At 35.9% G+C, this 23,378-nt stretch overlaps 1 protein-coding gene across 1 annotated transcript; it reads left to right on the top strand.

Annotated features, from left to right (window-relative positions):
- Nucleotides 1–23,378, top strand: LOC138709422 (tetra-peptide repeat homeobox protein 1-like). The gene is made up of 4 exons (XM_069840177.1): nucleotides 1–55; nucleotides 15,362–15,709; nucleotides 18,930–19,346; nucleotides 23,173–23,378. Exons 1-3 carry the CDS (start codon nucleotides 44–46, stop codon nucleotides 19,326–19,328), a joined length of 759 nt encoding a protein of 252 aa, XP_069696278.1. The 5' UTR covers nucleotides 1–43; the 3' UTR covers nucleotides 19,329–19,346; nucleotides 23,173–23,378.

The following is a 23,378-nucleotide window of genomic DNA, read 5'->3' on the forward strand; positions in this document are numbered from 1 at the left end:
GACAAGTTCAGTGCTTTCGAGGGGGAGAAACTTGGAGGGCAACATGAGGGCTTTCGTGAGTATTGCACAATAGAAAGCCATTTATAAATTCATATTTTGTTATTCGCTGCAATCGTTTATTATACATATAAAAATATGCAACAATTATGTGGTTACGAGATACACGCAAGAACGTTTTATATAATTTATTCTCTTATATGTTTGTTTAAATTTGTTTTTTTATAACATAGGCCTATTGTACAACAAAATTCATCACTTAAAATTAACAGGGATATTACTCTTCGTCTGCATAAAGTCCTAAATTTACATGAAACGTTTGGAATTTCTTGCTATAGCTACTTAAACATCTATTTAAAAATAACAGTCTCAAATTTCAATTAGTTTTTCACTAAATTATGTGAATTCATGTGAAATCTGAATTGATTTCGTTATTAGAGCCGTCAAGGGGGGACCGTACAAATTCGAACTCTACTGAGTAAATGCAAGATTATGTCTCTTCGATATTAACTTCCAGGAAGGTTCTGGAATCCACTTATCTTGCTGTTACATTATTTTTCCCTGAAGTAAAAGTCAGGCGAAGCGTGATGCTTATTACATGGTCAATTTCTTTTAGTTTCGCCATCAGAAAGCTGTCAGCTCTCAGTACATGCAATCTATTCGCCTTCTAGGCACGTTACGGGCACAACGTTTATTCATGTTCATATGAACTGTTCATTATATCATACTCCTTCGTAAGATGGATCTTGTAACTATGAAACAAATTTACTTGTATATATAGATATATAGGCTCTGCCCTTTTCAATAATAGATTCCATCCATGTTCTATTTATGTTTAGTAGAATAATCGGACTCAAATCTTATACAATTTTTATAGGAACGAAATTTGAAAGTTGTTTTTCATATTAATAATGAAAATTCTTCCTGTTTTACTTATTTCATTTTTCTAATTTAATAAAGAATTTAAATATTAATTTTGAGTATTGGTGAAGATAAAGTTCGACGGCCCAGTTAAAAAAGAAGAAACTCTAAATTTAAATTTTTGAGATACCTGATTTTTAAAGCTTCATATTGCTATGAATAATCCAATTAATACATTTTAATTTTAAACTTATAGTATACAGGGTGATTCAAGAAGAATTATCGCCACTTACGGAACTTATTCCTGAAGACATTTTGAGCAAAAACTGTCATATAAACATGTGTTCTATCCTCAATATTTTCAGAGCTGCATTAATTTGAAGTTGTTAAAAATGCATTTTTTATTTAGTTTTAAGGGTAAAAGAATGTTACAAATAGAGAATGAACTATTCAGAAGCATGCTTCTTTTAATTAGCAAGTATTCTCAAGCTAAAAATGTGTTGTTAATTCCTTAGTTACTTTGTACAGAATTTTTTCTCCAAATTTTAACTAAAAATTACATCATTCTTACACACTTATCACAACAATTGTTACAGATTACACTACTTCTAACAACTTGATTCTTTACAGTTCAATTTTTCATCCTAATGTACAGTCTTAAAGAGTTTACAAGAATGAGTGATTTGTAACAATTGTTGCGATAGATGCGCAAGGAAAATATAATTTTGTAGTTACAAAAAAAAATTCTGTACGAAGCAACTACGACATATTATTAGCTTCAGAATACTAGCCAATTAAAGAAATTATACTTCTGAATAGTTCATTCTCTAATTGTAATATTTTGTTACTCTTAAAACTAAAGAAAAAATGTATTTTTGATAACTTCAAACTAGTGTAATTCTGAAAATACTAAGAATAGTACCTACGTTTATATGAAATTTTTTGCTAAACATTTTTTTCTTCTGGAATATGCTCCGTAAGTGGTGAGAACTCCTCGCGAATCATCCTGTATATATAATAGTAATATGCGTTACAAGACCGGTATGTTGAAGTTTTCATGTTCGAGGAAAAGTTTGAAAAAGCGAAACGTAGTTGAGCTTTTTTAATTTCCGAGAATTGAAAGAAAACATACCGCTCGTGTATCGTACATTTTTTTTTGTGTGTGAAGATCGTTTATTACATACCTGAAAGAGGAATTTCTAATTAGTTGCAATGAAATCTCCATCTTGGTTTCTGTTCAATGACGGCAAATTTGCAAAACAAAAATATCTATCTTCAACATTGTTGCTTTAAAATGTTTTCTGTGTTTACTATACTCCAGCAGGCCGTGATATACGTCTGTCTTTTTTTCCCCCCCCAATCTATAAATGCGAACTTAAAACAAACGGTAAGGTTATGTAATGATTTATTTTTCATTTTACTATTTTAACAATATTATTTACATAACATATTGCAGTAATAACATCGGCAAGTTTAATTTTGCCGGTCAAGGAGATGTTTAGAAATGGAAAATATCTTTCACGGCTTCCTTAATGTTACTTGCATCACGAATGAAGTAACTTTAGTGGAGTTGTAGAGTTTACTTAATTTTTGCAAATATTTAAAAACAATAATTAACAGTGCAATTTAGGTGAAATTGCAGTGGTAAGTTTCCAATTTATAATTATTACTATATTGAACGTCTCTAAAAATAATATGTTAAAAGCCTAAAGCAGTAAAATCAATATGTCACTTAAGCGGTAAGAAGAGGGAAATTGTTGTGTGTGTTAGGTTGGGAATACTGAATGTGGAATTTTATACTTTCCGCGGATTGATTTTGTGCGGAAACCAAGCAAATACGCACGATCTCGCACAAAACATCATTAACAGAATTTGGAGTAAGTTTAACTATCCTTCGATTTTTCATAGTAACATGAAGCTTTAAAATGCAGGTTTATCAAAACTTTAAATTTTTCAATGATGGTAATAATATTACTGATTATAATGGTGGTGACGTTACCAGGAACGATGTCTCGCAACAGGATTACAATTTTAGACCTGTGAAATCCAATTTATTCCGTTGAAAATAGATGGACAATAGTTGCAACGAATGAAAGTATTCTGGAACTCATACAGGAAGATAAATTTACAGATATATAATTAAAATAATAACGGAAGAAAATTACAATATATTTTTAAAGGAATGGGATGTGAAATATAATGGGTATGATTTTATTTCTCTCACATGCAGGGTTCTTAATTTAAAGAGATTTTAAGTGGTGCGTAAAGAGAAGATGTCGCTTACGGTATTTATGTTCTGCTAGTAGAGCTAGTTGAATTTTTATCATCATCAATTTCAGGTTTTACTTTGTTACTGCAGCGGTATGGACCCTAGTTATTAGGGGAGAGTCGGGTAGTATCAGACATCGGGTAATATCGGACAGTGCGTTTCTTTCATCTACCACCATATGGTAATACCTGAATGACATGGTTACGTTCTCCGTGAAAGAAACTCACTGTCCGATATTACCCGATGTCCGATACTACCCGACTCTCCCCTAGGTAATAGGAACAAAAACGTCTTATACGAATAAAACACTAAACTTCATTTCGAAGACTTTCTTGGAGTTAATCATCAATTGGACGGAGTTACTCAATAATAGACCAACCTACAATTTGAAATAAAATGAGATATTTGCACAAATCTGTTGATAGTAGACTAATTTAACTCGGAAAAAATCAAGAATACGATATCTGAATTTTGCTGTTATTTATAAGCAAAAATTCGTTTATTGAATAAAATTTTGCTTTGAAATATTAATTCAATTGCTGGTCTCTTATTAAAAATCAGTTAGCCTTTTTTAGTATTATTTGTGCTACTTTTTGTAATAGTATGAATGTTATAATACTTTTTGCATAAAATATTTTATATAAAAAAACAGACTTATTTCAATGGTCAATATCTCGAAACAGGTTTTTGGCGCTTGGATAACTATTGCTAATCACCGTCCAATTGAAACGAAATACTACTTGCAGTTTTTTCTGCCTTCAGTTTTGTTATTATGCTAAATTTCTTACAAAATAAAAAAAAGTTTTGTCTTCTTCTTGTAAAGCTTGCTAACTCACAGTTCAAAGTGACATAGATAATTACCCAGCAAATACTCTTTTCTCCGTTGAAATATGAAATAATCTAGACTTGGCAAAGAACAGCTTATATTAGCGATACAGTTTTGTTAGGAACATTGAAGCTTGTATTTCAAAATTTTCTGCGAAATGATACTTAAGTATTTGTCCTAATGAGACTGAATGAATGTTTCGTGTCATTACTTTCGGATCAAAACGAAAAATGTCTATGATTGATCATTACAAGATCAAAGTAGAAAATAAATTACAAATAAATTATGTATAAAGTAATTTAAAATAAATGAACAGACAAGAATAACATTTATTAGATAAGGAGAAAAAGAAGATGTAGTGGAAGAATTACAACTAGAACCTGTAATTAATCACGTAAAACATTATCAGAACAACTGGATAAATCATCTGCATCGCATGCATCGAGATAGAATCCCAAAAGTTATGCTCCACTATCGTCCAAGCGGGAAGAGATCTCTCGGTCGTCCAAAGAAACGCTGGATTGAAAATTCAACTGTGAGATCGTAACAGACCATTTGGCCTAATACTTGAAGGGAAGAAGAAGAAGAAGAAAAATAAATAAACACAAAAATAACAAGAGAAAAATAAAAGAAGAATGCCCTTTGCCAATTATTGACTTGACTTAGGCTATAATAGATTAGAGAACAAACCTCATAATGGACCATTGTACTAATTTCTTACGAATAATATGTGTAACTTAAGGGAAGTGATCAAGGGAAAACCATTTTAATTCAACAACACAGGCTCATGTCATTCGTGACTCACTTCTACATATTGTCAAAAATCACTAGGGAAGACTAGAAGAAAGAAAAGGTATCGTGGATTGTAGCGTAAGACAACGACATAATAATTATGTTGTTTTAGAAGAGACCTTCCAAGCGGCCCTTAACAGGACATTACGTCAGTCGCAAAGGCTTTCTAATTGGCGTTGTCAACGACTCCGTTATGTGAACTTTTTTTCTGTGACCTAATATTTTCAAAGCCTCAGGAGATCTTTCATGTAGAAAAGAAGCTAAAAATGTTAAATAATAACAAACAAAAAGTGTCTCTTAAAGTTTAGAGAAGACGTTAAGTCACAAATTAGCAGAAAAAGTTTGAAATAGAGTTGTCTGTGAGATGTTATTGTGATTGTAATTACAAATGCGAAGAAAACTGAGAGAATTTGGAATAGCTCTTGTTCACTTGAACGACACAATCAACGAGAAGAGTTATGTCAGCAAGCACTCCGGTTTAAACGTAAATTGTTAGATAAATTTATAAAACCGGTATTGAGGTAAAAAAAAATAACTAGGAATTAAATGAATTGTAACAATTTAATTGGTTATTGATTATTTAAATGAAAATTTAATATTACATTAAATCATTTAAAGACAATAGTAACTAAAATTAATAAAAGATTATATCAGTACAAAAGCATTCATGGATAGTTATAAATTAATTGAATTTAAACATTTGCTTTCTTCTGAACTTCTTAATAATGATATGAGTAAATATCTTAAACGTTCAGAAACCAGTAATACAATTGATAATAAATTTTACTTTTGATACTGAGAGAAAATAACGTCCCGTAATTTGTCTTTTTTGATGTATCAATTCAATTACATAATAATCAGAAAGAATATTACCACAAGTGCCAAACATCTATCTTATCATAAAAGCACCAATATCTTGATGCTGAAAGTGCCAATGTAAACCAGTAAGAACTGTAGTCTAAAAATATTTCAACCGTTTCCCATGTTCCATATTGTTTATATAATAATCATCTTTCAAACCAAAATTATGTATTTTGCGGAAAAAGTCTGTTTTGCATGAAAACTGAACCAACTCACTTTAGTTTCTGAGTCAGAGAAGTGCAATTATTTCAAAATCCAGAACTTTACTAACATTTCTGAAAGCAAGAAGTAAATATTAGCAATACTATATAATATAAGCTGGCTTAGGATCCGGGAAACTTTAGAGGTCAATGTACGCACAACTTGACTATAGAGTTCCTTGAACATAGTAGACAGATATACTGTGAATGTAAACAATGACGTCAATGTGCTTCGTTATATTTTACTGTTAATAGTACAATCTAGTGACGGTGGAAAATGAAGTAGGACACATACCTCACAAGTTTTCATGTCCCTCGGTGACATTGAAGTCGTTAGCGTTACAATGAACACCATGTAGTATACACTTGCAACTAGTTCGAAAGACCTGTTCACTGTATATTGCAAATGCATTGTGATGATCTGAGTTCGTTTCGTAGGGAGAGACGGAAGAATGCTGTACCTCTGATCACGAACCGGATTGTACTCTAACGCACAGGTAAACAAAACTCATCGCGCCACCTCACTCCATTTATACTCCGTTGCACTGTTAACTTCACTTCATTCTTAAGTTGTCTCGGATCCTAAGCCTGAATATAAGAGATATTTCCAAGACATTCCCCAGGAGTTTTCATTTGACTCTACTGTTCTATTTACATTGCCACTTATAACCTTCATGAACCGCAACGACAGACGCATACGCAATATATCGCATTTTTTTGTTCTTAAATGTGGTAAAAGAAGTTTCTTTGAATTGTTACCACGGAAACTCATAATTTTCTACTCTTAAAACGCAGTGAAGAAAATCATTCAAATGCTGCACCGAAGTCGAATTCACGCAAAATATTTTTGTGCGAGATCGTGCGTATTTGCTTGGTTTCCGCACAAAACCAATCCACGGTAAGTCTAAAATTCCACATTCAGTATTCACAACCTAACACACATAACAATTTCCCTCTTCTTACCGCTTAAGTGACATATCGATTTTACTGCTTTAGGCTTTTAACATATTATTTTTTAGAGACGTTCAATATAGTAATAATTATAAATTGGAAACTTATCACTGCAATTTCATCTAAATTGCACTGTTAATTATTGTTTTTAAATATTTGCAAAAATTAAGTAAACTCTACAACTCCACTAAAGTTACTGCATTCGTGATGCATGTAACATTAAGAAAGCCGTTTGTTTTAAGTTCGCATTTATAGACTGGGGGAAAAAAAGACAGACGTATATCACGGCCTGCTGGAGTATAGTAAACACAGAAAACATTTTAAAGCAACAATGTTGATAGATAGATATTTTTGTTTTGCAAATTTGCCGTCATTGAACAGAAACCAAGATGGAGATTTCATTACAACTAATTAGAAATTCCTCTTTCAGGTATGTAACAAACGATCTTCACACAAAATAATGTACGATACACGAGTGGTATGTTTTCTTTCAATTCTCGGAAATTAAAAAAGCTCAACTACGTTTCGCTTTTTCAAACTTTTCCTCGAACATGAAAACTTAAACATACCGCTCTTGTAACGCATATGTTTACATGTTTTCTATGTTTACAGAAGCTTACAATTTCCATCTCCGAGTAAAATATAGCCTACCATAACAATAGGAATTATTGTAACTTCTTATTTCAATATTGAGTGCTACTTATCAGAGTAGAACGGAGGGGTTATTCGCAGCGAAGAATGTCGATGTCCGTAAATGTTTCTTCTTCTTCTTCTTTCATGGCGCTACATCTCATGGCTGAGACCCGGCCTCCTCAAGAGTCTTCTTCCACCCTTGTCTGTCCATCGATACGGTCCACCAATTTCGAATTCCCAGACTTTTAGCATCTCCATTCACTCCATCAATCTATCTTCCTTTTGGTCGTCCCACTTTTCTACATTCTTCTGGTTGTATTACTCGTATTCTTTATGGAATGGCATCATAAGGCATTCTTTGTACATGGCCAGCCCATCTTAATCGACCAAGCTTCATAAATTGGACAGTATCAGGTTCTTTAAACAATCTCCGTAACTCATCATTATGTCGTATTCTCCAAAGGCTTCCGTCCCATATTGGTCCAAAAATCTTTCTCAAAACCTTCCTCCCAAATACCAGCAATTGACGCTCCAAATCCTTGGTCAAGATCCATGTCTCCGATCCATAGGTTACGACTGGTCCGTAAATGTTTAATGACGAAAACTCTTGCATGCAATATATAAGCAATTTGTGTCTCATCTCTAAAATCCTAAGTATTTATTTAATGGTGCAAGTAAATGTACGCAGTAGTATGAGGGATATATGAAGTTATGGTGAAGAGTGAAGGTAATCCTGTACGCATGAACGCAAGGCGGAGGTTTTTAGTCCATTCTAGTCTTTGCTGACCTAAGCACCATGAGGTTTGCATTTCCTCCAGAGTTTGGACGAGAAGTTGTTACGCAGTTTAATGTAGCCTACGTGTTGGGTGATACGGTCAAGGTCACGGACTATGACATGACATTAACGGAACTTGCTGAAACTTTCAGTGAAAATTAATATCTCCCATCACCATTTTGTCAGCTAGTTTATTTGAAAGAGTAAACGGTTACTTACATTTGTTGCTACAAGATCGTTGAATAGGAACTTGGGTGACCTCGGTACTACTGGAGCTGGTAGTCTGTGTAAGAAGAGAGATCAGATTTAACAAAATACTATAAGGAAAGTTTACATTTGATTTATGTTCAATTTTTAATATCTATTGGCCTTTACAGTTATAAATTTAAAAATGTCTTTACGTTTAGTTTAACAAAAGAGCCATGACCTCGATGATTTGAAGATGAACATGTTTATATCACGTTACCTGTATATAAGGAACTCCATTTTGATTTCGAAAATGCATATAATTTCCATATAATTTAATGGTTTGATGTCGCCAATAATAACGTTATAGGGTATTAGCCCTATTGATAAATTGTGTGTGATCTGGTATGCCACAACTCTTATAAATGTTTGAGGATTTCGTGAAGAAGTTGCGACGTAATGGTGGTCACTCTTACAGCTTCAACTTCCTCTTCTTCGTCTCTGCGTGCACATGATACAATTATAATCGTAACCTATCTTTTTAATATATTGAAAGCTACGGTATAGCACGGCGTTTGATCATGCGTGGGTTCGATTCCAGCTTGGGCTGATTACCTACCTGATTGGGAATTTTCCGAGGTTTTCCTAACTGTAAGGCGAATATCAGGTAATCTATGGCGAATTCTCGACATCATCTCGCCAAATACAATCTCACTATCATCAATACCATCTACGCTAAATAACCCAAAAATTGATTATCTTCGTAATAAACTAAAAATATATATTTTCAATCACCGAGCACGACGGTGTGGATAGCAAAGCACGCCTTTCTTCTATTCGTAGGGTCTGAGGTTCGATTAAGGGGCCGTATGTCCTGACTGGGTTTTTTGGTAGTTTCCCAAAATTTTTAGGCAAATTCTTGCTAGTATCAATTACAACGGGCCAGAACAAGCTTCTTATATAATTATATAACAGTTAATAACCACAATCCATATTTATCAGCCATCTTCCATGGCAGACCAGTTATCGGTACGGTGAGTAGCAAATCGAAATATCCGAAGGCACTGTCATCGGACTGAAGACAAGGTAAATATTTGTGGTAACCACACGGAATGTATGAAAACGTAAAGAAAATATATTTGCAATCATAGATGTAAGAAACCAAATGAATATCACATGCATTACATAAATAAATGAATGAATAAATAAATAAATAAATAAATAAATAAATAAATAAATAAATAAATACAGAAGAGTTTTACACGTTATGACAAAGCCTAGAGATAAAATTTCAAAGAAATTGCCAACTTGCACTTAGGCCTATGGGAAGAGAAACACATAGCTCAGATCATCATAACAATGATAGGCCAACAAGTAATTTAATTACGAAGTATAAATATCTCCTTTTTAAACAGGTAATTTGAGTTAAATTCAAAACAGGATACTGGTATGCGTAATTATATATTTAGTATTTATTGCTACATAAAATACAAAATAAATACATTTTATTGACGTTGCGCACACTCGCTTGAATAAGCCCGTGTTCGGGGACGGTTTCCTATAAATAAATATGTTCGGCTAAAGAACATAACAAAGATTCAATAAAATTACAAACCAATACAATTACCACAAAACAGGAATAATTACGAAGATGAAAGTAGAGAATCAAGTCAAGAACAGAATATAGGTTGGAATGAATGAATAGTACATTGAAATTAAGAAAAAGAATAAAGGAAAAAAGGTCATGAATACTAAATAATTTGCTTAATTTTTTCTTAAATTTATTAAACTCAAAATAACGTATGATCCGTCCCAGGATTCAATGGACTAGAAAGACGAAACAAGACCTCTGCACAAGTGGTATGTGGGAGGGCTAGGGCCAATGACTGCTCTGGGGGGAAGCATTGCTTGAACGAAGCGAGCAATCGCTTGCAGGAGGGGATACTTTCTATGAGAACTCTACTCTATCTTCTACCACGAGCATCTTACCCCTTAGCGGACTCGAGCGGATGCTGCCCGCAATACAATCCGGCACAGATAGTCTCCGCCCCCATATGCGCGAAGTTACTCGACAGATTCCTGGGACGGAGCATAAGTCAGGATTTATTATCAAAATGGAGTTGTATAACCTTGGCCAATAACTCTGCCTATGATTTATTCCAGTGGTTGTGTAACATTTAGATTCAGCTAAAGGTCATGTCAAATTTCTTCTGGTAGGATAAACATATTGTTCTTTATATTCCAGATTATTTTTATGGTAATATTTTTTATAATGTATATTTATATACTTGTTCAATTTGGAAAATATTAAAGTCGGAATAAATCAAATTTGTTGGATAATCAATTGACTTGTTTAAACAAACTTTAATTATCCGCTTTTGAAGTAATATGGGTGGAGAAATTTATATTTTGTTGCTCTTCCCCATCCGATTATAAAAAAATAGGAAGGTGCCAGAGCATAATTTCTCTAGGTATTCTTTGCTGCTTCAGTCATCAGTAAATAATTTCACTTTAATTCGTTATGTCATCTATTAAACGGTTCAAGAAGTACTAAACTGCGTCATATGCTTCTCGGCATATAAATATATATGTATATATATTATTTCTTGGGTCCTTTCTTTATATAATCCCGATTTCACTGCAGCCAACACACTTTTTCTGCCGCTGTATTTTCTACTTCTTTGCATGTTTCAAATGATAAAAAGCTGTACAGAATGAAGCGACCTGTAGATACAGATGTATTATAGCTATATCTACCGGTAAGTAACCGTCGAGTTTGAAGTAGCTTATCTTGGTCGTGGGCATCAGAATACTAAACACAAAACGACAAATATCTGGTTCTCTTCACTCTAATACTCTGGTCACTGCTTGCTTGAGAGTTTAGACACACTTTTTCTCACAGATTACTACAACCTTTTGTTATTTCTCCTTCCCCTCAACGTAAACTGTGACGAGGCAGAGTTATAATACGAGATCAGTAGCTTATGTATACAATCTAAGCCAAACTGATTCTCAGGGACATCTTGGCTGAGAAATAAATAGGTGGCTGCTAGTTTTACTACAAACTTCCTTAATCAGGAACATGATAATTTTACGTACATTTACGACAAGGAACTTTCGGTTTTACTTCTCTATCGGAAGGAACCCAAATAAATATTTTTAAAAAAGTTCTCTGTTGGGTTTAAATTCGCGAACTTCGGATCCTGTAACAATAAATTGTGAGAAGCAGTAGAATACAAAAGATGTCATTATATGAAAGTGACATGACATACGTGCCACGGAAATGTAGGGGAGAACTGAGTAGTATCGGACATCGGGTAATATTGTATAGTGTGTTTCTTTCATCTACAACCATATGGTAATACCTGAATGACATGGTTACGTTTCTGTATGCGACATCACAGAAAGATAACCATGTCAATCAGGTACTATCATCGTGCGTTAGATGAAAGAAACTCACTGTCCGATATTACCCGTTGTCCGATACTACCCAACTCTCCTCTAAGTAAAATAAATCCCTAAAATTGTCATTTTTATTCGTATTGACCTCTTAGTTACGGTCTTGACTTTTTAATGTTTCGTTCGTCATTCTACTATAAACATTGTTATGACTTCGGACACTTACACATGCATATACCCCAGAACGAGATGCGGTAATGCAACCTAATTATGGGTTGTGTATCACTGGTAGAGAGGCCGACCTTCATCATGAAGTAAATTTCCGCACCCAGAGGGGATCTTATAGAAAGCGACACTTTCATTGCCCATATACAACGTAATGACCTGCTTAAGAAGTGATAAGTATTGCCAAACACCGGGTCATGCATGCAGTGACTGGCGTGAATCACAATTCAGACCACTACAAGAACAAGGATGCATTACAGGCATCTGACGATATGTGTGCCTTACATACTTGAAAGTCAATATACGTAATATCTTATGAATAAAATAAAATTACAGACTAAAATAATTAATGAGGAAAATTACTTCATACGTGAGTTTAATATAACATAGGTAATATAGCTATGAGCCGTTCAGAGCAACAGTGGTGTAAGTCAAAATTGGGTAATGAGGTTTAAAGTAAAAATTCTGTAAAATACAGCGCAAAGTAGCAATTAGTATATCCTTCTTGCTATCCACTGACTACTAATAGTTTAAATAATTGAATATTAATTGCTACTTTGTGCTGAATTTTACAGAATGTTTACTTTAACCCTCATTACCCATTTTTGACTTACACCACTTCTGCACTGAACGGCTCATATAGACTAATATAACTAAAGAGACGAATTACTTAGGTTTATGCTGAATCGAGTATTCGAATTCATTCGTGAAAAATAATTTAACTCAAATGTTTCACTCTCACTCACTCATTCACTCGCTCATTCACTCGCTCACTCACTCACAATAATATCTCTGTTACACTTATCACTATTCACTCATCCATACATTTAATTTCACTGCAATGAATGAACCATTTACCCATAGGGTAAAGTTGCCTAATTCCGTGATACCCTTAATCCCGTGATACGGTTTTTTTCACTCAATGTCAGGGGATTGGGAATCTTGCTAGGAAGTTCACGGATGTCTCAGATGTAGGCGAAAGATGCACTCTTTCGAGAAAGATATCTGACGATACGGTGGAACGGTAAAGCTTTCACTAACATTCAATTTAAAAAAAAAAGTATCACGAAATTAGGCAACTTTACCCTATGTATATTGAGGAAATACTGTTTCATACACTGTATTTTTTATAATTATTGAAAAAGAGATAGTACAAAGATACACTTTTAACAAAAATAGTTTCTTGTGCTAGTCCATTTCTTACATAGCCTATTATATGTGAAAGCTGCTAGTAAAATGCTATGAAATGGATTCAACAAACAAGAGAAGTATACACTGAATAAAATGAGACACTGCAACAAATAGCATTGGACTCTAAACTTTGAATGTGTTCTCCTATCGGTCTTTGTGGCTTGGAACTGTATAATTCTCATCCCTTCTGGTTGTCGAAGGTGTGTTACAACTTTCCTCAAATTTAGTGACGTAGATAAATATTGTAAAGACAGAAGATAGTTGAATATCCTTTAACCATTAAAATGACAGTTTTTTGTTCGCCTATATTTTCCTCAAACAGTATAAACTATTTTGTACTACTTAATACAAATTGAAGATGTAAAAATTACATTTGTAGGTTCCGAGAACAGTTGCAAGAAATTAATTTATTTCTTCTTCTTCTTCTTCTTTCTTTCAAGGATTGGGTTTTTGTCCCGTTCCGAAACTAAAGGAATATTTGTTCCGTCCATCTCATCCTTGGACGGCCAACGTCTCGTCTGCCGGTAGGCTTATAAAAGTATGCTTGTCTCGGGAGACGTCCAGGGGACATTCTCTTGATATGGTTATACCATGTATTCTGGTACTTCTGAATCTCTTCGACCATCCTTTCGCACTTCATTTGTTTCCTTATATCTTCGCTTTTTAGTTTATCCCTCCGTGTTACACCAAGCATTCATCTCAGGAATCTCATCTCCGAAGTCTCGATCCGTCTCTTATCTTCCTCCCTCATAACCCAAGTTTCACTCCCGTATTGTAGGGCGGGTTTTGAGATTACATTATACATCCTTAACTTTACTTCTGTTCTCATGTTTTTTCCCAGGTATCTCCTAATACAGCCATTTAGTCCATTGTATACGTCCGTTCGTTTCCTTTAGTTTTTAGAGTAATTTAAATGTTCCCTGGTTGCGTTACCGGCGCCACGCAGGGTAAGGATAATGGTGGGGTTGCCACATTAAGGCGTTTCTCCTAGCCTGCTTGTGCACTACCCCCAACAAGCAGGGTTGCCTCGATTAATTTCTTTGAAATCGTTAATTCTAACATGCCATTTGATACTACCGGAAACAATCATACTTTGTGTATAATTCAACTTTTACGTGGTACAGTCATTAAGTTCTGACACTGACGCCTGAAGGGTAGGCACCCACAAGAATCTGGATGTCTCAGAAGATGCCGCGTGATACGGCGTACACTTAAACAGATCGACATCCTCCCTCAATATAGTCGCCGTTGGCCGCTATGCACGTCTGCCAACGTTGGTGTAGCTGCTGGAAGCACCGCTGAAAGATGTTCACAGGAAGATGCCGTATGGCTTCTCTTGTGGCAGTCATGACCTTTCCGGCCGCATAAAAATTACGCCACTAGGATTGATTTCATGAGGGGAAAGAGAAAAAAAATCGCATGGTGCGAGATCAGGTGAGTACGGAGGGTGTGGCAAAACAGCGACCTGTTGCCTTGCAAGTTCCTCTTGGACAAGGATGGAGCGATGTGCAGGGGCGTTGTCGTGTAGCAACAGCCAATTCTTCCTATGCCAAAGCTCAGGAAGCTTACGACGAATTGAATTGCGTAAACGGCCAAGAATCTCTTTGTAGAGGATCTTGTCTACAGTTGCACCTTGTGGGATGAATTCTATGTGAACAATTCTATTTGAATAAAAAAAACTGTTAAAGCATCACCTTGCCTTTTGACCTGTCTTGTTGCGGATTTTTCTGTCGTGGAAATAATGGCGTTTTCCAGGTGGCGGATTGTCGCTTCAGTTGCGGATCGTAAAGGAAACACCATGTTTCGTCTCCAGTTGTGATCGGTTATAGCAGTTTCGCCTAATTTCTGACAGAACGTGACGTTTGCCCGTTGCTCAAACTGCAACATACTCGAGTTCCGACGCGCGCATTCAAATCACCGTCACAACAATGACCGTAGTTCTGCTTACACTATATGCATGTAACTGTATGATGCTGGGACGAGAGACTAACTGTCAAGGTACCATATCACGGCGCCACCTATCCGTTCTAGTGCACCACACCGCCACTATGCCCTCAGTCTCAGAACTTAATGAATGTACCACGTATATCACCGCTGTTAAAACTCTCATCCCTCAATGTGAATCTTCTTTCTGCCTTGTTTCCTCTGTACTAATTGATTTGTAAGTGTATTCACCAACGCCTGTGGTTATGCAGCTTTGCGTGTCAGTGCTGCTGCTGGCTTCTGTCAGCGCTGAGGTGAAGAAGCAGGAGAAGCGAGGGCTCGCCGGTCTGGGATACGGCAGCCCCGTGTACGGCAGCCTGGGCGGCTACGGCGTCGGGAGCGGCCTGACAGGGTACGCAGGCACCGGCCTGGCCAACCTGGCCATAGCGGAGGTCCGGGCACCAGCTCTGGGCCCCGCTCCGGTGGTGAACGCAGGTCCGGTGTACGCGGGTCCCACACCTCTGTACAGAACGGGTCCCGCGTTTGCCCACGCAGCGCCTGTCCCTGTCTATGCGCCCCACTTGCTCGGCACCTCCGTCCACACCACCATCACCAAGCAGGTAGGCAGTCTGGAACTTTTATTTCTTCTTTCACGCGGATGGGAGCGAAAAGAATAAATTCCTTCCATTTGGTGACAAATAATCCGGGCAACATGGAATCGCATCTCACAGCCACGTCGCCTCGGCGAGCTGTCCTTGAAGGAATTTCACAGACCAATAATAATTTATTGTAATCATCAAATGACGAAACTGGTCTTTATAATGCTCTCAAAACCTCTGAACTTAACTATAGCAATAATTTAAATTACTTATTTAGTTGCTTAAAAATATCTTTTAAGAAACTCTGAGGTTCACTGCCGCCCTCACACAAGCCCGCCATCAGTCCCTATCCTGAGCAAGATTAATCCAGTCCCTACCATCACATCCCATCTCCCTCAAATCCATTTTATATTAGCCTCCCATCTACGTCTCGGCCTCCCCAAAGGTCTTCTTCCCTTTGGTCTTCCAACTAACACTATATATCATCATCTTCACTTCATGGTTTAGGCTTAGTGCCTGTTCCGTCTTCACATTTTATTCAGTTCCACCTCTTCCTAGGACGTCCGACATCTCTTTTACCTTTAGGTTGGTACTGTTGTATCAGTGCTGGAATTCTTTCGTTTTCCATTCGAGACAGGTGTTCTTTCCAGTTTTCTTTATAATCTTCAACTTTTTCGTTTATGTTGTATATATTTAATTCTTTACGGATATCCTCATTTCTTATCAGATCCCTTCTTGTACACCCCTTTACTCTGCGAAGACACTTCATCTCTGCAGCCTGTAATTTACTTTCATCTCGTTCTTTAATTATCCATGATTTGCTTCCATATATCAACACGGGTACTGCCATAGTTTTATAGAATTTTAGTTTTGTTTCTTTTCTAGTTTATTCTTTAGTGTTCTATTTATTGTTCCGCATATCCACTGAAATTTGCTTATTTTGTTGTCAATATCTCTATCTACATCATAAGTTATATTACAACCTAAATAATCAAAATGAGATACTTGTTCTATGGGCTTATTATCAACTATTATTTTTGTACGAATAACACTATATATGCCGAGGTTATATCACCGTAGCCGGTGTGCTGGAATTTTGTCCCGCAGAAGTTATTTCACATGCCAGTAAATCTACTAAAATGAACCTGTCGCATTTAAGCACACTTGAAATATGCGTTTTCCGTCCAAAACTCCGAACTCGGGTCCTCCAAAACAACCCCATCACAATAGCAGACACTGAACTTACACTCCGGCGAAATCTAACATATCTAGGAGTATCCCTCACTTCCAAACTTTTCTGGATGAAAGTTGCTAAAGAATTCTGGAGGAAATATAACGTAGCCATCAGAGCAACAAACAACTTAAGTGGCATCAACCGACCAGGTTGTATCACTGGAATACTAATCCACTTAACCTCCTGAGTCCTGAGACATTTCTTGTTTTATTTTACAGTTCAATATAATCCTACTTACTTACTTACTTACTGGCTTTTAAGGAACCCGAAGGTTCATTGCCGCCCTCACATAAGCCCGCCATCAGTCCCTATCCTGAGGAATATTAATCCAGTCCCTACCATCATATTCCATCTCCCTCAAATCCATTTCATATTTTCCTCCCATCTACGTCTCGGCCTCCCCAAAGGTCTTTTCCCTCTGGTCTTCCAACTAACACACTATATGCATTTCTGGATTCACCCATACGTGCTAGCCTTGCCCATCTCAAACGTCTGGATTTAATGTTCCTAATTATGTTAGGTGAAGAATACAATGCGTGCAGTTCTGCGTTGTGTAACTTTCTCCATTCTCCTGTAACTTCATCCCTCTTAGCTCCAAATTTTGTCTGGAACATCCTTAACCTCTGTTCCTTTCTCAAAGTGAGAGTCCAAGTTTCATAACCATACAGAACAACCGGTAATATAAATTCTAACTAATTGTAAGTTTTTTTGCAAGCAGACTAAATGACAAAAGCTATATTTTTCTCTTTTTGTTTTTATTTCAATTTCGTTCTTTAATATTTTATTATATTTTATTTCTTATATTTTTTCTTACGGTTTCTTAATCTATTTTGTATTAATTGTGTTACGTTTTGTTGTAATCCTATTTATAGATCTGTATTTTACTTTCCTGTGTTGTGGTAATATTCATTTTGTATTCCCTCAATTTTGTTATTATTTTGTAATGTGTTAGCCTAATATTTTGTTCTTTTCATTTTCGATAAATTTCACTGTTTGTTTACTTTGTGACTTGGTGAAGTGTCAGAGAAGACCCTATAGCCTTAACTGCTCTAGTACAAAAAATAGAAAAATAATAATACGGGGCAAAATCTTAGTTTCGTTGCTTCTGTATTACTATAACATTACTCACGTACGTACGTACGTACGTACATACATACATACATACACATAAACACACACACACAGAGAATTACTTTATGTGTCAGACAATGTCGGAGAACAGATTATATTCCCTATGTTAGCAAGCGGAACTTGCCCTCCGAGGCTACGCTCGGGGGTCAGCAGGGGTTCAAATCTCCAAAATTATATGTTAGGATATACTGATAAATCACCGTCATCACAATTGCACCCCTTATTAATTATTATTATTACTTTTCTGTGTTGTGGTAATATTCATTTTGTATTGCCTCAATTTTGTTATTAATTTTGTAATGTGTTAGCCTAATATTTTGTTCTTTTCATTTTTCGACAAATTTCACTGTTTGTTTACTTTATGACTTGGTGAAGTGTCAGAGAAGGCCCTATAGCCTTAACTGCTCTAGTACAAAAAATAAAAAATAATAATACGGGGCAAAATCTTAGTTTCGTTGTTTCTGTATTACTATAACATTACTCACGTACGTATGTACATACATACATACATACATACATACATACATACATACATACATACATACATACATACACATAAACACACACACAGAGAATTACTTTATGTGTCAGACAATGTCGAAGAACAGATTATATTCCCTATGTTAGCAAGCGGAACTTGCCCTCCGAGGCTACGCTCGGGGGTCAGCAGGGGTTCAAATCTCCAAAATTATATGTTAGGATATACTGATAAATCACCATCATCACAATTGCACCCCTTATTAATTATTATAATCCCTAGCGTGACATTTAATTTTTTTTCTTTCAGGTCCGCTCCATGAACATAATTAATATAAACATTAAGCAATGAAGTCATTTATACTGTAGCAGCTTAGCTTGACGTCTCTTCTCTTACAGGTGGCGGTTCCGGTCCCACATCCGGTGCCCGTGACCGTGGAGAAGCATGTTCCTGTTCCAGTTCCCGCCCCTTATGCCGTGCCCGTGCCACGTCCTTATCCCGTAGCCGTTCCTAGGCCGTATGCTGTCCCGGTGGAGCGGCCTTACCCGGTTCCCGTCGACAGACCTTATCCTGTAGCAGTTCCTGTCGCTAAGCCCTACCCTGTTGCCGTCCCTCACCCTGTCGCTGTTCCTCAACCTGTCCCTGTCCCTCAACCAGTTGCCGTCCCTGTGGCCAAGCCCTACGCGGTCCCTGTTCCACAGCCAGTAGCCGTGCCCTTCGTGAAGCCTGTATCGGGTATCACGGTGGCCAAACCGATTCTCGATCCCGTGCATTATGGCCACGCTTACCATCACTGAGCAGATGTTATGCAGCAGGTGAGAGACGCTTTTAGTGCCACTTGGTTACATAGATTTATCATGGCATTCTGTGGAGAAATTTTCTTAAATTATTATTTTCAATATAATCTTGTCCGATTGTAATTCAAGCAGCCTTTTGGAGAAGTGGAAAATATTAATTCAAGCTTAAAAGTGTGTCGTACTCTCGAATCTTCTCATCTCTTGATCTGACTAGCTGGAGAGCCTTACCATGGCATAAGTACGCACTTAATCATACATGGGCATAGTGCCTCACTTGAGAATTAGTGCCTCACTGACCTTCACAGAGCTTATCGCTCTGAGTGTCATCATCTTCACAGTCCCCGTTCCTCCCTCACGTAGCTCCTAGGCGTGGGCAGGTTCTACTGTACTCCAACCACGAGAAAGTCTCTGCGGAATGAAACGGAGCGGGGTGATGCTGTGAATGAATGTTGATGTCATAAGGTCACACACGTGGGTACTCGTATCTCTATTGGCTATCTCTCAAAGCACAAACCATAACATTGATATACACATTTTTATACTACCCTAGTTACAAAATTAGATCACTGTTAATCTCCTGGTCTTTCAATCCCTCTATACAGGAAATAACATATGCAGGAGAGCGCATGATTTTTAAACTGATGTTATAACTCTAATATTATCTATCTACTTCGCTCAAATAGATGGCGCAATAGTATGCACATTCCTTTCACGGTTTATCTCCTGGTTGGAGAATAGTATATCAGTTTCATAAGCAATATCAGTGGCGGCATAATGGCTTTATCAAAGCAGTGTGTACGCGTTACAAAACGATTATTTCATGAGAAATGGGAGGAAGAGTTTTTTTTTGCTGTTTAGAAGGGGAGAACATACGATATATGTTATGCTCTAAAATCCTATTAGGCATTAATAAATTTAATATACAACGACATTACTCCGTATGTCATAAAGAACATGCTGAATTAGAAGGTAGGACAAATTAAATGTTATTTTTTCGTACTATTACGAAGAAAATTTACGATCTTAACATTTGGATAGCATACTAAATACGACATTATACCTCAAACAAGCTGCATTAAAAGGTACGAGGAATTAAATGTTGTTTGTACTTATTATTTCCAAAAGAAATTTATAAAAAAAAAATATCAAATGTGAGTAGAAAACGAAATATGATTTTCTGAAATTATTTTAGGTCGAGAACGTGTAAATCTATTAAGTAATCTTGATAAACGCCAGAATATTCAAGAAAATAAACGTAGACAACGTGATGGAATATTATTGGGTAGTTACGCAATCTCTCGCCTGTGATTTAAATCAAATCAACGACGGAGAAACAGTAAAGAGGTTTATGATTAAAGCTGCCGAATTAATTTGCCAAACTGAATAAAAGTTTTCGAGAGTCTCACGTTAACCAAGCGCTTTCCTAATAATTCGCCACTGACGGCCTCAGCGATTACGATAAGGTGACGCAGGTCACAGCAGTTTATATTTCTCATCCTACTCTGCAGTCTCCTCTCCTAGTAAACAAACTATTTCAAATCGAGTGCCTCACGTAACCGAAAATTGTGTCCATGTATGCACTTAATACTCGTATTGTAATAGTGGGTGAGCAATTTATCTCTGTCGGGAGAAAAGCGGCACTACTGCTAATGTGACACATGCGACTACATAGCATGTCTGGCAGTTTCGGCAAAGAAAGAAAGATGTAATAATAACATCATAGACTAATCTGCATAGATAAGCATAGGAATGTTAACAGACTGTTGAATCTACAAACATGAACATTAGAAGTTTATAAGGTAAGCTTAAGTTCGCCACCTTAAGCAAATTTATTTTTAAATCGATGATGAAATCATATTTCGAAAACATAAAAATTATGTTGCAATATTGATACTAAACAGCATCCTAAATAGAAATTTCGTAAAAATAAGATACTTCTTCTCGAAAAAAAAAAAAAAACAAAAACAAAAGAGACGGGGAGACGCAACTGGCGAAGTTAGAACGCATTTGTTTCCTATGTTCGCCACTTGAGTTCCTGTTGTAAATTCGAATAATATTTTAATATTATCGGAGTACAGATGTACAATATTTTAATATAGAAAAAATGGTCATAGTAGGAATTTAACAAAGTTTTATCATTAATAAATCATCACAGGATTGATAATTTTAGCATTCCTTTACCTACAAAACATCTAAAATATTACTCTTTTAAATACTAAAGTTAAAATGTAATCAGTTATTTAAATTGCAAACTGTTTAAAACGATCTCAGAGAAGCAGCATTGAATGATACTAAGTTGACCATGGAGGAAACTGCAGTGGCGAACTTAAGAATAGTTCCAACATTTAAGAATAATGTCATAAAGTAGGACATCACTATAGTAAATGTAATTATAAAAATACAGCCAGAAAGTACACAAAATAGGCTTCAAAATGATATATTACACTCTGTAAATGAATTACTTATTCCGTTGGATGAAACGGGTACTTACGGAGCAAATCTTATACCGGCAATCACAGGTAACACAATATGGCGACTACCTCATAGCAAGAGATAGGCCTACTGGTAATGTACCTTGCTCATTCAACAAAGGTATAACTCTTTGAACTTCTGCAAGTTACTGTTGTTAACTTTTGATCAAATGTCGTATCTTAACTAAAATGACGAGTGGCGAACTTAGAGATATCTACCTTATACCTTAACGGCACGTGATTGTAGACTTATGCCATCTTTCTTCACTCTGACTATGCTATCATCACTGTTCGATAAACAGGTTCTTCAAAACTTAATAAACATTTTTTTTGAGAGGGTCTTTTTGGAAGGATAATACTGTCATATTAAGTTATGGTACTTAAAAATTAAGTATTTCTATGACATTTGCAATGCCTAGCATTTTCACATTACAGACTGCTCTTTAAGAATATTAGATCTCAGAAATATCATAGGTATTTTGCATTCTGAAATTCATTGTTATGCAGCGAAATACTTTCACCATTCCTCACTTTTTCTAACCCTTTTTCGGTAATTTGCTAAATATACTAAAACCCTAAACTAAACTAACCTAACCTAACCTAACCTAACTTTTCCTGAATCTGCGACAGGTTAGGTTAGGTTAGTGTTTTAGTATACCTTGCATATACTAAGCTTAGTTTTAGTGTAAAAGTGGTCTATGTGCGTCGACGTCTCTTAACAAATTACCCATTTTTTCTCGTTTTCTCTTGTTCTCTACCGCCAACTCCTCCATTATTTATGTTTTTCTCCTTAGGAGTTAAATTTCTAGCCTGTTTGGACAGTCAATTGTTATTCATTAATTTTACATACTTTAAGCCTATCCAAGTCTTCCCACATGCTTTTATTTTTTCATTGGCTCAAAGAATTCAAAATTGCATGTAACTTTTTTTCTTTTCATGCGGACCATCTTGTGTCATTCTGTCACTTAAAAATTAAAAATAGTAATTATAGTTTAATACAAATAAAATTAGTGAACGAAAGTGGTATGGGCATTTGTTAATAATGAACCCGCATAGGAGAATTTCACTTTAAATATGCAATTACAAACAATAATACATTCTAAATACTGACAAAACGAAAAAAAGTTGCGATACATGTTTTAAACTAACTCACCTTCTTGAGGGCGGTTAGTCAGGAGTAAAAATATTCTTATGACAATGTTAAATGGTAATTAGTAGTGTACTTTTTACAATACGCATTATTGCTAGTCTATGAATTTTATTCGTTACTTCATTGTCAGCTTCAAGAAGGACAATGTTGAATTTGGCTTTTACTGACATCTGAATAAGTGAAATATTGCGGTATATTATAATGGCTGTATCTCTTGTTACAGGACTGTATTCGACAGCGAACTGTAAGTCGGGGCTTCCCATACGGGAACCATCGAAGTTGCAGATAAAGGAAAGCCGATGAGACCAGAAAAATTCTGGTTGTCATCCTCAGAATCATCTATATCATCTCCACATTCATATGTAATATTATTTTATTGTATTCTGTCCAATGTACAAAATAATAAAATATCTTGTATTTTTACAGTCA

The sequence above is a fragment of the Periplaneta americana genome, chromosome 11, assembly GCF_040183065.1.
Source record: "Periplaneta americana isolate PAMFEO1 chromosome 11, P.americana_PAMFEO1_priV1, whole genome shotgun sequence".
Taxonomy (NCBI): domain Eukaryota; kingdom Metazoa; phylum Arthropoda; class Insecta; order Blattodea; family Blattidae; genus Periplaneta; species Periplaneta americana.

Excerpts from the sequence above, each read along its gene's own strand:
- LOC138709422 (XM_069840177.1), top strand. Across the intron at positions 15,710-18,929 it reads ACACCACCATCACCAAGCAG|GTGGCGGTTCCGGTCCCACA; the intron begins GTAGGCAGTCTG and ends CTTCTCTTACAG.